Source organism: Heteronotia binoei, chromosome 7, assembly GCF_032191835.1.
Source record: "Heteronotia binoei isolate CCM8104 ecotype False Entrance Well chromosome 7, APGP_CSIRO_Hbin_v1, whole genome shotgun sequence".
In the NCBI taxonomy this organism is placed as follows: Eukaryota; Metazoa; Chordata; class Lepidosauria; order Squamata; family Gekkonidae; genus Heteronotia; species Heteronotia binoei.
This window is the reverse complement of record NC_083229.1, coordinates 111,105,671-111,121,822: the sequence shown is the minus strand read 5'-3', so window position 1 is coordinate 111,121,822 and position 16,152 is coordinate 111,105,671. Positions and strand designations below refer to the sequence as shown.

The window sequence follows — 16,152 nt, the reverse complement described above, 5'->3', positions numbered from 1 at the left end:
TCTTCATTGTCTGGGGAACAGGTGCGGGCTCATCAAAGCTTCTTTCCCTTCTGGATCAATCTTTCCATAATGTTTTACAATAAAGTAAAAAAGGTACTTCATTGGACAATGTATCTTTTTGAATTCTTCATAACAAAATAATAAAGCAAAGCATGCATAACAAAACTTGTTACATTACATAAGCTTTCTCAAGCAGTTCTTTTGGCAGCAAAGACAAAGCACACCATATAATTATACCTGGATTCTGGAAAAGAACCATTTTTTTTGTTTTATTGAGCACTGAAGCATCTATTGATAAATTCATTTCTGAGTGGCTGGCATCAGCACCTGGTTGCACATTAAGATATTTAGGTTTAATGTGCACATATACCTTTTTCATACATACATTCTACATTTTTTGCTCATTAACACAAATTTTATTCCAGTGCCCTTTTAGACATCAAATAAAACTCAGGATTTGAAGAAAGTGAGTATCCATGGAATTGACCCCCATGGAAGAAGTAGAATTGAATTATATGGCCTTTGCTCTGATCAGTTTCATCCCAATGGTTATTTATGTCATTCATTTGTACCGCACCTTTCTCTACAATAAGGACACAAAGTGGCTTACATCCTTCTCCTCTTCTCTGTTTTATCCTCACAACAACCCTGTGAGGTAGGTTTGGCTGAGAGGGTGTAACCGACCCAAGGTCACACACCAAGCTTTCATGTCACTAGTGAGGATTTGAACAGATCCTGAGTCTTACCAGGGCTCTTTTTCTAGCCAGAGCTCCTCTGCATATCAGGCCATGCACCCCTGATGTAGCCAATCCTTCTGGAGCTTACAGTAGGCCCTGTACTAAGAGCCCTCTAAGCTCTTAGAGGATTGGCTACATCAGGGGGGCATGGCATGGCCTAATATGCAGAGATGCTCCTGCTAGAAAAAGAGCCCTGGGTCTTACAGATCCTCATCCAGCATTCTTAATCACAACATCCCATTTGACAGAATGAAGCTGATATTTGCAGTATAAGCCTAAACGGGGTTATACCCTTCTAAGCCTTCCATGGGTTGTGATGAAAAATGGGAAGCAAAAGCAAAGTTTGAGTCCAGTGGCACCTTTAAGCCCAACAAAGTTTTATTCAAAGTATGAGTTTTTGTGTGCGTGCATGCATCCTCAGAGGCAATGAAATGGAATGTACATAAAGGCAGAGGTTGAACAGCAAATTAGCAGATAACATAATGAAGACGTTTTAACAGATGGAAACAGGAATAACAAGCTATGTCTATAAGGCCACCATAGTTTGGATTTAATTCTGGGGGGAAACAGTGAAGCAAATAAATGTCAAAACTGGAGGAGGAGGAGGAGAAGACTACAGATTTATATCCCGCCCTTCTCTCTGAATCAGAGTCTCAGAGCGGCTTACAATCTCCTTTATCTTCTTCCCCCACAATAGACACCCTCTGAGGTGGGTGGGGCTGAGAGGGCTCTCACAGCAGCTGCCCTTTCAGGGACAACTCCTGCAATAGCTGTGGCTGACCCACGCAGCTGCAAGTGGAGGAGTGGGGAATCAAAGTTGGTTCTCCCAGATAAGAGTCCACACACTTAACCACTACACCAAACTGGCAAACTGTGTAAATATATTCTTTTTCGTTGTGGAGTGCTAAGAGTAATTAGTTGAGACCTGGTTGTTACGTTCCATCTGTCTCCTCTTAAGCATGGAAGTAACTAATAGCATCTTTTTCTTTGAGGTGGGTTGCAGGCCCACAAAAAATTAGCATGCTTTAAAATAATATAATGCCTAAAAATAATAAAGAAATAATGCAGACAAGTGGACATTATGACTATCCTCGTGGTCCCACCAGGAGTCTGGCACCCCCTCCCCCCCAAAAAAATTTGAATCCATCTCTACCAGGTCCCACCCGCCCCCCCTTTCCTCCAAGAAGACATCGGGAATATTCTCCTGGTCCCACCGGGAGTCTGGCAGGCATTGGGAGGGTTTTTTTTTTTTATATGTATCCCTGTGGAACTTCTAGCATCCCCTCTCCCCAGACATTCCCGGGGATCCCCCCCCCCAACTATGGATGTGACTGTCTTGTGCATGCATATACCGAAGTGTGCAAAAGAAAAGGTATTTTGATGTCAATCTTCCACACACATGTAAGCCTTAGATTGCATATCATTTGTTCTTTCCCATTTTTCAAGCACATCTGTTGCAAGACGTGCTTTTAATGTGCCACTCTTTCAGGCAATGCTACATGGAAAAGTAATGCTGATTGATTATTTTTAATGTGGTTGTTTATAAGATTTTTATTGTAATGCTTACGCTGGCTGCCTTGAGGTCCCTTGTTGGGCAGAAAAGGTGGTATGTAATGTTAATAAGTGAAAGAATGAACGAATGGATAAGAGAATGAAAGAAAGCAAGACTAAGACGCTTTCCATTTCAGAATACACAATGAAGGCTGGTTATTAGATATATACCAGAGGGTTCAGCGTGATGAGACCGCTTGCTTTGTTCCTTTTGACTTGGAAGTCTCCAACCAAGAGCTGAGCTACATTGTTAAAAAGGCAGAACAATGGAGAGGAGTTGGTGGTGAACGACGAACAGTGAGTAGTTCTCCAAGAATTTGTAATATGGTGGCTGAAGGGCATGATTCATTATGATATAATAGCAAACATCCTCAGTTATTCTTGCCAGTTAGTTTGTGGTCTATTTGATGGGAGTAGAATTCACAGATAGATCCACTAGCTATCGATATTCTTTAAGCAATTTACAGTTTGCAAGTACCGTTCGCTCCAGCCAGATTTTTCCATTCTTTTCAGATACCTGAGTCAGGGATGGAATTCTAGCAGGAGCTCCTTTGCATATTAGGCCATACACCCCCTGATGTAGCCAATCCTCCAAGCTCTTACAAAAATGTAAGCTCTTGGAGGATTGGCTACATCAAGGGTTTGTGGCCTAATATGCAAAGGAGATCCTGCTAGAATTCCACCCCTGACCTGAGTGATTAACAGGAGTTTTTTTAAACCAATGATAATCTGGGATACCTTAAAGCTGGACTTTCAGCCCACCATCTTTTCAAGTTGTGCCAAACTGTGTATGTGTTAAGGTCTGTCAAGCTGCTTCCAACTTAACAGCTACCCTATAAAATTAATGTCCTCCAAAATGTACTATGATTGACCGCCATTCTCAGGTCTTGCAAACTAAGGGCTCTGGCTTCTGTGATGGAATCAATCCATCTCATGTTGGGTCTTCGTCTATTCTTGCTGCCTTCTACTTTTCCTGGCTTTATTGTCTTTTCTAGTGACTTGTTGTCTCATGATGTGACCAAAGTATGATAGCCTCAGTTGAGTCATTTTAGCTTGTAGGGAGAGTTTGGGCTTGATTTGGTCTAGAACCCACTTATTTATCTTTTTGGCAGTCCAAGATATCCATAAAACTCTCCTCCACTAACACCTTTCAAAAGAATCTAACTTCTTCCTGTCAGCTTTCTTTGTTGTCCAGCTTTCACACCCATACATAGTAATAGGGAATACTTGATCTTGGTCGCCAGCAATACATCCTTATTCTTAGGTGTCTTTTCTAGCTCCTTCTTGGCTGCCCTTCTCAGTTTCCTTCAGAAGGCTATTGTGTCAAACTACTTCATGATAACTCAAACTTTATGGAAGGGGGGAATGAGAAGCTTGCTGAGTACAATATTATTAAAGCTTAGAAACTGTGTGATGCTCATTGTCATGAAAACAGGATGTGATTATGAAAAGAGGGCTTGAGTGTTACAGAAACTCCCAGGAGCATAAATTTGACCCACTGGGACTACTTGAGAGATAGATAGATAGATCCCCCACACTTATAACTGTGTATGGATGAGCAAAATAAGGGTGACTTTTCTGCAGCTGCCTACTGAGCCCATGGACAGTCAGTCACGTCTTCCACTTACTAGTTGTCACCAGGAAGGCTTCTGGATTATCTTTATAACAAGCTTGGTGGGGATGTCAATTAGGGTTGGCTCCAGGATCCAAGGGATCCTCTCTTAGACAATGATGAGGACATGTGAGGTCAAGCTTAAGGAAGCACTCAAGATTATGGAGAGAACCTGCCATTTTTAAAGGAAACCTCTAGAATTAACTCATAAATCAATTCTTCAGCTGTGCTTCTGTTGTAGTAGTTGGGGAATGCATTTCCCAGTCTAGGGCCGGGAATCTCTGATATGGGGGAACTTGGGACAGCCTTGCAGTGGCATATGGCTAAGGACCTGTCTACCTTCAGGACCACCTCTCCCCAAATGTGCCCCAGAGAGCACTATGTTCAGGTTCTCAAAACCTCTTTAAGATCCCCGAGCCAAAAGAAGCATGGTTGCCTACTATGAGAGCCAGAGCTTTCTCAGTAATAGCTCCTGTCTTGTGGAATGCCCTCCCCGAAAACATCAGGGCCCTACAGGACCTGCCACAGTTCCACAGGGCCTGTAAGACATAATTGTTTAAACTTGCCTTCAACACTTAAGGGGAGGCGGCTATGATTCCACAGCTCCGACAATCTATAGAGCATTAAACAATATAGTAATAATAATAAATGTAGAGTAAAATAACAATCAGAAACATCAATGTGCACCTTGAACTTTTAGTGGTTACAAACTGTATGAAAATGGCTTTTATTGTATATTTTATGGCTTTTATTGTATATTTTATTGATGAAATTGCTGAGCAGACAGGTTAAAATGGATAAAAGGAAGTACTTCTTCACCCAACATGTGGAATTCACTGCCACAGGAGGTGGTGGCGGCCACAAGCATAGACAGGAGCAGAGGTCCATCAGTGGCTATTAGCCACAGTGTGCGTGTGTGTGTGTGTGTATATATATATAATTTTTTGGGGCCACTGTGTGACACAGAGTGTTGGACTGGATGGGCCATTGGCCTGATCTAACACAGCTTCTCTTATGTTCTTATTCTGTTTCTTAACCTTTTCTGTTGTTTTTAAATTGTTGTTAGCCACCCTGAGCCCTTTACGGGAAGATGGGATATAAATATGATAAATAAATATATATATCATTTCCCTATGGTCAGGAACAGAGGATGGTGCTTAGAGAGAGGGTTTCACCATGTTACAATTTGGTATGTCCCACAAGAGGTGATTCTCTCTTCCATATCATTCAACCTCCATATGCGCCTCCTCACCCAGCCTGTATGTAGTTTTGGGCTGGGCTGTCACCAGTATACCGATGACACCCAGCTGTATCTGCTGGTGGATGGCCAGTCAGACGCCACCCCAAATACACTAGCCAAGGGCTTGGAGGCTGTGGCTGGCTGGTTAAAACAGAGTTAACTGAAATTACATCAATCAAAGATGGAGGTCCTATGATTGAGCCCGGGGGAGGATGGGACTGGGGAACTAACTCCCACCTTTTGATGGGGCATTGTTATTTTCTGTGCCAACAGTGAAGAGTTTGGGCATGATCTTGGATGCCTCATTACCAATGGAGACCCAAATCCCAAGTATTGCCAGATCAGCATTATCCTACCTTTGGCGGGCCAGACAACTGGTTCCCTACCTATCTCTCAGCAACCTAGCCACAGTGCTCCACACAACACTCACCTCCAAGCTGGAGTACTGTAACACTGTATGCAGGGCTACCCTTGAAATTGACCCAGAAACTTCAGCTGGACCAAAATGCAGCAGTGTGTGTCCTTACAGGGCACCATTAGGAGCCCATGTACAACCAGTGCTCTGCCACCTGTGCTGGCTCCCAGTTGAAATACCACATCAAGTTCAAGGTTTTGGTTTTAAACTTTGAAGCCCTATGTGATCTACTGGGACCAACATACCTTCAGGACCATCTCTCCTGGTACATCCTTCGAAGAGCATTATACTCTATGGATCAACATCTGCTGGTGATCCCCGGTTTGAAAGAGGTCTGCTTAGCCTCAAGCAGAGCCAGAGCTTTCTCAGCTCTGGTGCCAGCCCGGTGGAACATTCTCCCAGGAGAGATCCAGGCCCTGCGATTCTTAATGCTGTTTCACAGGGCCTGTCAAAGAGATGTTTCATCAGGCCTATGGTTAAGGTGACAGAGATCTGTTAGTACTGGCCTCCCCTGGTGCGCTTCCATCTAATATCATTCTTACTCATCTGTCTACCTCCTGTAGTATCAGCTACCATCTACTGTGCACATATGTGGAGTTAGGGTTGCAAGGTCTTACCTGGCTGATGGCGGGGAAAGGGTGTATGGTGCCATCAAGTTTTTACCAGAATACTAGAGCACCCCACATGAGATATGCCCTGTGTAATGAAGTCACTTCTGGGTGACATCATTGTGCCGTGCATGTTCAGCATTGACAGAGCTTTTGGGGGGCAGGGATCTCCCCACTGGCCAGCTCTATGCCAATGCGTTGGAGGCCCCCAAACTGGGGGAAACCCCATCCCCAGTGGAATAGTGGTGTTAAATGGTACCATGAATGGTGTTTTATTTGGATTTTAACAATTGTTGATATTATGTTTAATTATTGTGTTGTGTTTTACCATATTGTTGCAGAGGGTGGGCTAGAAACGTTTAATTATTGTACTGCATTTTACCATATTGTTGCAGGGGAGGGGGGGGCTGGAGAAAGTCCAGAAAGGGCAACTAGAATGATTAAAGGGCTAGAACACTTTCCCTATGAAGAAAGGTTGAAACGCTTGGGACTCTTTAGCTTGGAGAAACGTCGACTGCGGGGTGACATGAGAGAGGTTTACAAGATAATGCATGGGATGGAGAAAGTAGAGAAAGAAGTACTTTTCTCCCTTTCTCACAATACAAGAACTCGTGGGCATTCGATGAAATTGCTGAGCAGACAGGTTAAAACGGATAAAAGGAAGTACTTCTTCACCCAAAGGGTGATTAACATGTGGAATTCACTGCCACAGGAGGTGGTGGCGGCCACAAGCATAGCCACCTTCAAGAGGGGTTTAGATAAAAATATGGAGCAGAGGTCCATCAGTGGCTATTAGCCACAGTGTGTTTGTGTGTGTGTATATATATAATTTTGGGGGGGCCACTGTGTGACACAGAGTGTTGGACTGGATGGGCCATTGGCCTGATCTAACATGGCTTCTCTTAGGTTCTTATGTTCTTAAACGTTTAATTATTGTACTGCATTTTACCATATTGTTGCAGGGGAGGGTGGGCTAGAAATGTTTAATTGTTGTACTGTATTTTACCATATTGTTGCAGGGGTGGGTGGGCTAGAAATGTTTAATTATTGTACTGCATTTTACCATATTGTTGCAGGGGAAGGTGAGCTAGAAACGTTTAATTATTGTACTGCATTTTACCATATTGTTGCAGGGGAGGGTGGGCTAGAAACATTTAATTGTTGTACTGTATTTTACCATATTGTTGCAGGGGTGGGTGGGCTAGAAATGTTTAATTATTGTACTGCATTTTACCATATTGTTGCAGGGGAGGGTGGGCTAGAAATAAAATAAATAAATAAATATGAAGATGGGAGTCACTCCATGAGAATGAAAGGTAAAGGTGGGGATCTGTTTCATAAAACAGCACTGGAATTATGAGGAACTGTATAAACGTCAAATCTTAAAAGCTTTTTCTGAGAGAATTCAGCAATTTGTATAATTATATAAGTAACAGTCATTCCTGTAAACCTTTGGTGCAGTTATCATTGTATTCCTGTTTCATTCAAGATGGCAGTTTGGCCCTGAAAAAGTGTTTTTAATGGTGATGAGGCTTATCCACAGCAAAGTGTTCTTCGGAGTGAACTGTTGGTACTGCTATTTTCAACTGGACTTTTAAAAAAAATAGATTTTATTTTATTGAAACTAATCCAATACAAAGGGAGCGTAGGGAAAATAAATAATAAAAATATAAATTTAACATACAAGAATCCAATTTAGATCATTGGATGCATATAAAAAACAATTTACAAAAACAATACATAATATGGTAGGTATTAAGAATTAAGAAATAGACTACAATTCATTCTATTAGACAAAAAGGAAATATTCCCAAAGAATTCCAAAACCGGGGCCCAAAGCAAATCATAATCTATAGCCAAATCAGTATAATTTTCGAAGAAAGGGTTATCCATTTTCTTTTCTATTACATACTGGATTCACAAGTGTGTCTAATTAGCATTAAATGATGTCCCTATCTAGACTTTTGCAGTTGTATCACGCTCTTAGTGCTTTATTTCTCATTTTTATTCTCAAAATGGAAGAAAAGATCCCATAACTGCACACTTTAGAATATGCTTAATATTCTTTTATTAAATTACAGCAGTAGAGGATACACTTGTTGTATAACAAGACTTTTAAGGCTTTTATCTTATAATTTTTTACCTTGTTCAGATAAGCAATTTGCCACTAGTAGATGGTCAGTTATACTTTTTAAAGGTATTTTTAGCCAAGCACATGATAGGAGAAAGGTCACTTTCTGTAGTCAAGAATCATTCTATTAAAATAATTTGTCAACACACAAATGATGATATTTTCCCATCATTAACTATTTATTGCAGATTTTTTTAAAAAAATAAAATATATTAATACATGGGCTGCTAGGAGTTTGACAGAACTAGAACAAATGTTTTGCAACTCTAATTTTTAAAATCCTTAATTAGATAGCATAAGCTTGATATGATTAGATCAGGATGTAGTGTTTTTCATTAAACCACATTTTTGAAGTTATAGTCTTGCAATTAAATAATGAGACAATGAGTTTTGTATTATTGACCCAATTACTCCCCCATGGAAAAGTATACATTTAATAAATGTGTGCCTTAGGACCTTCATTAGCAACCTAAGAATAATAAGATTTTGAAGTATGCAGATTACATGTCCACAAATATATTTAGGTTATAATTGTTGGTGAATGAGATGTCGGTGCTGGACTAAATTGATTCTCTTGTTGTGCTTACTTGTTGATCTACTGTGAGACACAGTGCAAGCTAACCAGAAACACACATGAATCCCATCTTTCAGTTTGCCCTGCTTATCTTATTTTAACCCCGGTTCATGTATTATTATGCTACCATCAGTCGTGGTACACACAGGTTCCCCCAAAAGGTTCCAGGCATTATTGCATAGAGCTCCCCTCTTCAGTCATACTTGGTAAGTCTCATTTTGTGCAGGAGCTCACAGGAGTGGAGCTCCGGAACCTCTAAATTTTATTGTGCTCTTTCTTTCTTAACCCTTCCCCCCCCAAAAAAAAACCCCTTCCTTCTGGGCTCCATTGTTCAAGCCCCCTGTGAGAATTTTGCTGAAGATTTGACAAACTTTCTAATATTTCCCCCACAAAAATGGGGAAATAACCAAAATGTTTAATGCAGGCAGATGGAAATCTTCATCATGCCACTGGGGCCACATAGGAGAAAGTAATTTTAAAAGTATGATGGGAGTAAGGTTTTATTATAACAATATGAGGCTCAAAAAATCCTGTTCAGCCCCATAACTGATGACCAGCTAGTCCCATATGGTCTTAACAAGAGGGCGGGAGGGTGGGGAACTCGCGCTGGAGCAGAATGTTCAGGGATGGCGGAGGCTCCCAGACCTGGCTATTGCCTGATTGGTCAACTCTCCCACTCTGTATCCAAATAGTCTCTCCCTGCCCTTGTGATTTCATCGGAGGGAGTAGGGGGCAGGCAATTGCCAGTGGTTGTACAATAGCCTCCATTGGTTATTATGACAATTCCAATTCAAGAAGTGTTTTAAGGTAGATGCTGAGATGATATAATTTAGTACACCATCTGGTGATGCCAGGGGTGTGTGGCATATGCAAATGAGCTGATGAGCTCTGGCACCTCTTTTTCTACAAAATGACCCCTGCTAGTTACTGTGTGCTTTGGGTAAGTGAGCAGTAGCTGCCAGCACTAATGCCATTCACTTGGCCTCACAACTGTGTATTTTCACTAGGGAAAATTCTTCCCTGAATTCTTGTCTTTCTTCTTGTGGCATCAGTGGCTCATCAGTGCAAAGAAAAGCAAAAACATTAGCCAATCTCAGAACCAGAAAATGAATTAAAACCAAAACTAAGATTTTTCTGAATCTCTTTGGCCGAAACAAAGAGGTGGTGGCAGTAGGGTTGCCAGGTCTGTGTTGGAAAATACCTGGAGACTTTGGGTTTTACCATATTGTTGCCAGGAGAAGGTGGGGTTTGTGGAGGGGAGGGGCCTCGGCATGGTACAATGCCATAGAGTCCTCCCATCAAAGCAGCCATTTTATTCAGAGAAGTTGATCTCTGCCAGCTGGAGACCAGGTGTAAATGTGGGAGATACTCATAGCCTTACATAATAGGGTTGTTGTGAGGATAAAATGAGGGAGAGGAGAATGATGTAAGCCACTTTGGGCCTCTGTTGTGGAGAAAGGTACATCAATCAATCATCCTAAGGATAACATAGTTACCTTAAAGGCAATGAGGACTCCTTCAGACATGAATCATCCAGTTCCCAGGGGTTTCTTGTTGTAACAACACTTCACCTTTGTAAGTAGTAAGAGGTTCTAATCCTTTCAAAGTGTATTTGTTTTTATTATCTATCAGATCAGAAGCTAGAACTAAAATTTTAGAGGGTAGATGTTGTGTATTGATTGTTTTGACTGCTGGTTTGTTATGTCTGTTAGTTGACCTTGAAGCATACTTCATTGCCCTCCAGGATCCTGATGCCTACATTCTGATTGGCTGTTCTTTTAGAATCAGCCAATCGGGATGTGAGGCATTTCTCTCAGGAAATGCAAATGAAGGATCCTGGAGAGACCAATAGGGTAGATTGCTGCCCACGTAAGGGGGCGTGTTCAACTCAGGCTAAACGGATATAAGGAGCGGCGTTGCCTGTTTGTGTTCATTTCTGCTCTTGTTCAATAAACGCTGAAGTAAGCCCCACTGAGTTGCATGAAACTTATTTCCTAGTTCTTCACCTACTAGCACTAAAATGGTAACAAAAACACATTAATTTAAAATCATTAGCCTGAAATTAAAAACAAAGCAAAATCTTTCTCTCTGTGTGAAGAATTTTAATTTCTTTTAAACAATCAGGCATGAGTGTTGTATCTACAAAGATGACACAAAGTTTGCTCTTGGAATTAAGACTGATTCATGGCAAAATTTATTTTAATGGGGCCAGGGCTAATTTTCTCCTTCTAAAATGATATTATAGCAAACCATAAAAATTAGCCGGCAGTAGTATTTTGAAAGGAAAATATATTTGTAATTAGCTTGAACACACAAGATTACTTGGGGGGATATTATTGATACAATTTTTTCGCACTTTACACTAATTTGCATGTATCACTCTCAGGCCAACTTATTACTATGTTAATAAATAAGGAATTAATATGTTTTAGTTAATTGCCACCTATTTATTTCTCCTCAATAATGTATTAATTACCTGTTAATAGTTTAAGGGCTAAATTTCTCTACTGAAAAGAGTTGCATGTTGCTTTCCATCACTTGTGTACAAGAGACTTCCCCATATTCAAGCATGAAATCATTTTAGTGGCCACAAGCAACTATGAATATAACTATTGAGGCCTAAAATCACAGCACGAGTGCTTCCCAAAGATCTCAAAGTGTAGTTGATAGATTTTCCGTCTTTCAAAGAATATGTTCTGCCTAAGAAATCAAGACCCACTTCCATACCTAACCAAGATGCCATAGCATTTCCTTATGGTCAAAACATATCCCTTTGCATTGGATCCACCAGTTTGTTGAAAAAGTAAAGAGAAGGAGTTCTCTCTGACCCCCAAAAAGGTTCTGCTGACACAAACAATTCAAGTCAAAGAGGGATTCTACCCAAGTTCACAACCCCAGAGCACCATTTTGCTTTAGCTTTTCAGTTGTTCAAATCAAACCCATGTCCTTTTCTGATGCTTCATGTAAAACTATTCCTGGGAAATGCACGAGATTTTAATTTTGTTGTTTGTACTAATTGTAAGTAAATAGTGTAAAATGTCATAATGGTGTTAAAATGTCATAAAATGAACAAAGACAGCATCACAAAGCCTCAAGGGGAACTGGAGGGAACCATGCATCAAAATGCACCCATGGAGCAACTGGTGGGAAATTGATCACTTGCCCTGCGGAAAACAGAAGCCTTGGGGTGGAGCAGAACTTGGTCCCAGTGTTGGGTGGGATTTAGATTGTACTTAAATTAGTCACAAGTGACTTCTTCCTCTAAATTTCATTGAGATCTAAGAACAACTTTCCTGGGAAGACAGCTGACTATTAATGTACATAGTACTTTACAGGGTAACAAGCACACAGAAAAAAAAAAGAACTGTGATTGTTCACAATTGTTTGTTAATATTAGTATTCTTTCTTCTGGAGCTCAGAAATTGGAATGAGCGAGGATTATGAAGTAACTGTGAAAGACACTGAATTAATTAGATCAGCGCGACAATACCTGCATGATTAAACTGTTGATCGTAATCTAAATTTTCGACAAATGCATGTGTGTGCATGTATGCATGCATGTGGGGGGAGGGGTTAGGAGGAAAAAAATTAAATACAGGCTGGACAAACTATAAGATTCATTTGTCCATAAAAGAGACTCGGAGGGTTTTTAAAATATCTTTTAAACAGATGTGTACACACAAAGGATTATTTTACAAAGTTATAATAATGAAGAATGAATGTTATCCACCAGTGAACTAATGAAAACCGTATTGCAGATTGCTTCTATGTTATAACATAATGATGGCTTGATTTTCTTTTCTTTTCTTTTTTATGAATGAACAAAAGCAGAATAACATCTTGATGCAAAATTACTATGTAAGCTACTCAAAGCCATGGATCTCTTCATCTTTGGATCTGAAGATAACATGGCAATACGTTTGCATAAGGGAAAAGAAAGAAAGAGAGAGGGGCGAGCAGCTCTTAGGAACAAATCACAGCATCGTTGCCTTTGCCAAATGATAGCTGATACAGTGTGGAATTGTTCCACGCTACAGAATCAGACAAAATGAAATGTCATGGTGAAACACCATGTGGTTTCCTTTAGAGAAAACATTTGTGAACTTGATGTTGCTTTCATAAGACACGTTCATTGCTTGCAAACCTTTTTTTCCGTTTAAGTGTAACAACATAAATAGAGTGGAAAGGTTTTAATCTTTTTGGAGAGTTGCACGTGTGTACAGCATATTTCAACCCAAGATCATGGGTGATATCAGTTTCTAAAATTTCCTTACGAACCAATACTTGAAAAATCTGTAATGAATATATTAATTATGTAAAGGCACTGATGCAGAAGGACCTAATTAATTGTCGTCCTGTCAGACTTCTGATTCCTGTACCTGGAAGGGAGTTGTTAATTTCCACAATACTTAAGCAGATTTGCAAACTGTTTTACTAGATCACTTTGAACAATGGAGAAGGAGAAGCCTGTGCTGCTGATAATTTTTGTAGTAATTAATGGGAAGCTCCAGAGACATAAACTAATAGCTTTTGATCAGAACTAGCCTGTCTGCTGTGCAAATGAAACACTATTTATTATTTTGTGGTGTGTTTCCCCCTGTCATTTCTTCAAGAGTTCAGGGTGGCATACATGGCCTCCCTTCCTCCTTTTTTTATCTTTGCAACATTACCTGTCTCCTACTTAGGTAATATGCTCAATCACCCACTGGTTCAGCTCACATCCTGTTCACCAGGGCTGATCAGGCAGTTCAGCAGACGGTGGCTGTTTGGCAGTTTGTAACTCATTTGTGCCTTTTGGCCATGAACAGGCTGCATTGGGGGTCTTGGGGGGATGCACCAAAGCAGGGCTTTTTTGTAGCAGGAACCCATTTGCATATTAGGCCACACCCCCGTGTTGTAGCCAATCCTCCTGGAGCTTAGGTAGACCCTGTACTAAGAACCCTGTAAGCTCTTGGAGGATTGGCTACATCAGGGAGGTGTGGCCTAATGTGTGTTCCTGCTACAAAAAAAAGCCCTGCTGCAAAGTTTTGAGGGAGTCAAAAACCGATTCACAGTTAATTAGGAGATCAGCAGAGAGTTAGCTCCTGAGCTCCTGTCTTGCAAGGGCAGAAGCTTACAGCCCAGAGTTGGCTACCCTAGGTCCTTAGCTTTACAATTTTTAAAGTGTAAAAAACATTTTTGTACTGATTCAGAGAATGTAAGAAATAAGCTACAACTTCTATAAGCCTGCATGAGAACGGACGTATGTAACCTGTTCTGGATCGTTGCAGTTTGGTAGTCATTTCCAAGTAAAGTGTCAGGTGTACACATACACACAGACTACACGAGTAAGCATGAAATTCATTACTTTATTATAACTCCCTTTCACTAGTATAGGACGGCTTTCTAGTGGACACCAGGGAAGGAGTGGATGCAGGAAAAAAATGAACTTATGCACACAGGTGCGTACATTTGGTTGGAGTAAAAAATAATGTTGCATCAGTGGAAGGGAACTTTCCTTCATCCCCTGTAATTTCAGGACTTTGAAGAAGGACATGAGAGGAGTCCACAGTGGAAAAGGGGAATTGGTGGAAATTGCCAGTTTAACCTGGATCCATTCTTCAGCATTTCTCTGCTGGAGATGTTTTGAGGCTTTCAAATACAAGCTAAACAGCCTCTTAACTGATCAGCTCCTCCAATCACACTGCAAGCTGAACTGACAGGTGTCTGAGGTTTACTGCAAGTGTAGTGTCCAACACAAGTTAAGTCTGAAATGCAGCTACCGCTCAACAGTCCTTCAATGAGATCGTTTTCTTGCCGATGGGAAAAGAAAGGCAATAATCTTTTTTTTTTTTTGAGCAGGGGGGAGGGGAGACAGCCAACAGTGCTGTAGGTCAGTGTGAGGTATGATGTAAGTGGCATATTCTCAGGGCTTTTTTGTAGAAAAAGCCCAGCAGGAACTCATTTGCATATTAGGCCACACCCCCTGACACCAAACCAGACAGAACGGCGTTCTTGCTCAACCCCCCCCCCCCCGCATATTCTGGTCCTGTTGAAGAAAGGGTGGGGCACAGATATTAGTACATAAAGAAGGGGGAAGGGGTATGGGATGGGGGAAGAGAGTCCTTCGCTGTCAGAATGCCTATATTCCCAAAGTTAGTTATGGAGTTGATTGCCACCAATGTACTTCTACAGCAGGATTTGCATAATGTGGCAGCAAAGTTGCTCTGTTATGTAGATCTTGCATTTTGATAATGTGTCTTCATAGGCTGATTGACAAACCAAGTTGATTCAAACTGTATAACAAGTTATTGAGGTGTGCCTCTTACCAGTTGCTTGGAAAGAATAGCCCGGTGCACTAAAGAGTAGTAGGCATTTCAATTCTTTGTAGTTAGATTACTGAGCAATCTATTTCCTTTCACAGGCCACTATATACATTTTATCCCACATAATCTAACTTATTATGATTTGATTCATAGCTGTTCTGTCTACAGAGATTAATTAGCAAGCAGGTTTGAATTGTGCAAATGAAAATATGATAATTAGCCTTCTGACAATGCCAACGTTTCAACACTTTTGAGTTGCTTGATAGTTCTGCAAGGTTGCTTGATAGTTCTGCATTTAACAAAAGGCATGATAAAGCCCTTCAAAGCAGATTTCTGACAGACAGACAGACGAGATAGATAGATAGATGATAGATAGATAGATAGATGATAGATAGATAGATAGATAGATAGATAGATAGATAGATAGATAGATAGATAGATAGATAGATAGATAGATAGATAGATCCTAGCAGAGAATCCTCCAGGGCCTGCCCTTTTGAAATGAAGAGGAACAGAAATTGCTGATTGATTAATTAATTAATTAATAAACAGTTTCTTTTTTCATCTTTACTTTCTTTCAACCTGTATCTTCAATGCACAGATGGCTAACCATAATGTCAAAGTGTATTTATTTCATAACTATGGCATTATACTTCCTTACACAATTTAGGAAGCCTCCATATTTGTGCAGAAACCAGCAAAAAAAAAAAAAGTTTAATCAAATATCTTACTAAGCAACTTTGTTCACATTACAGCTTGCATTCAACTTGTGAGGCTCTTTAGATGTCTGTGTGTTTGCACGGCCCTAATATGAGCCACAGGTTTGTCTGGGGTCTGGTTTTAATGAACCTTGAAAAAGTTGCCTGAGGTTGGTAGGTCCCCTGACAAATATTAAACAGCTGGAATAAACAAGCAGTTCCATTGAATGCAGAACTCACTCCACATTTTGTTCTCCAAGAAAAAATAGCATACTGGTTAT

General features: G+C 40.5%; 1 protein-coding gene across 1 annotated transcript in view; it reads left to right on the top strand.

Annotated features, from left to right (window-relative positions):
* Positions 1–16,152, top strand: part of LOC132575555 (uncharacterized) — a gene marked incomplete at its 5' end in the record, with an annotated part of 215,254 nt that overhangs the window by 163,111 nt on the left and 35,991 nt on the right. Inside the window, one exon of the mRNA XM_060244362.1 lies at positions 2,426–2,585. Within this exon, the coding sequence (XP_060100345.1) occupies positions 2,426–2,585 (160 nt within the window). The remainder of the gene's footprint in view (positions 1–2,425; positions 2,586–16,152) is intronic.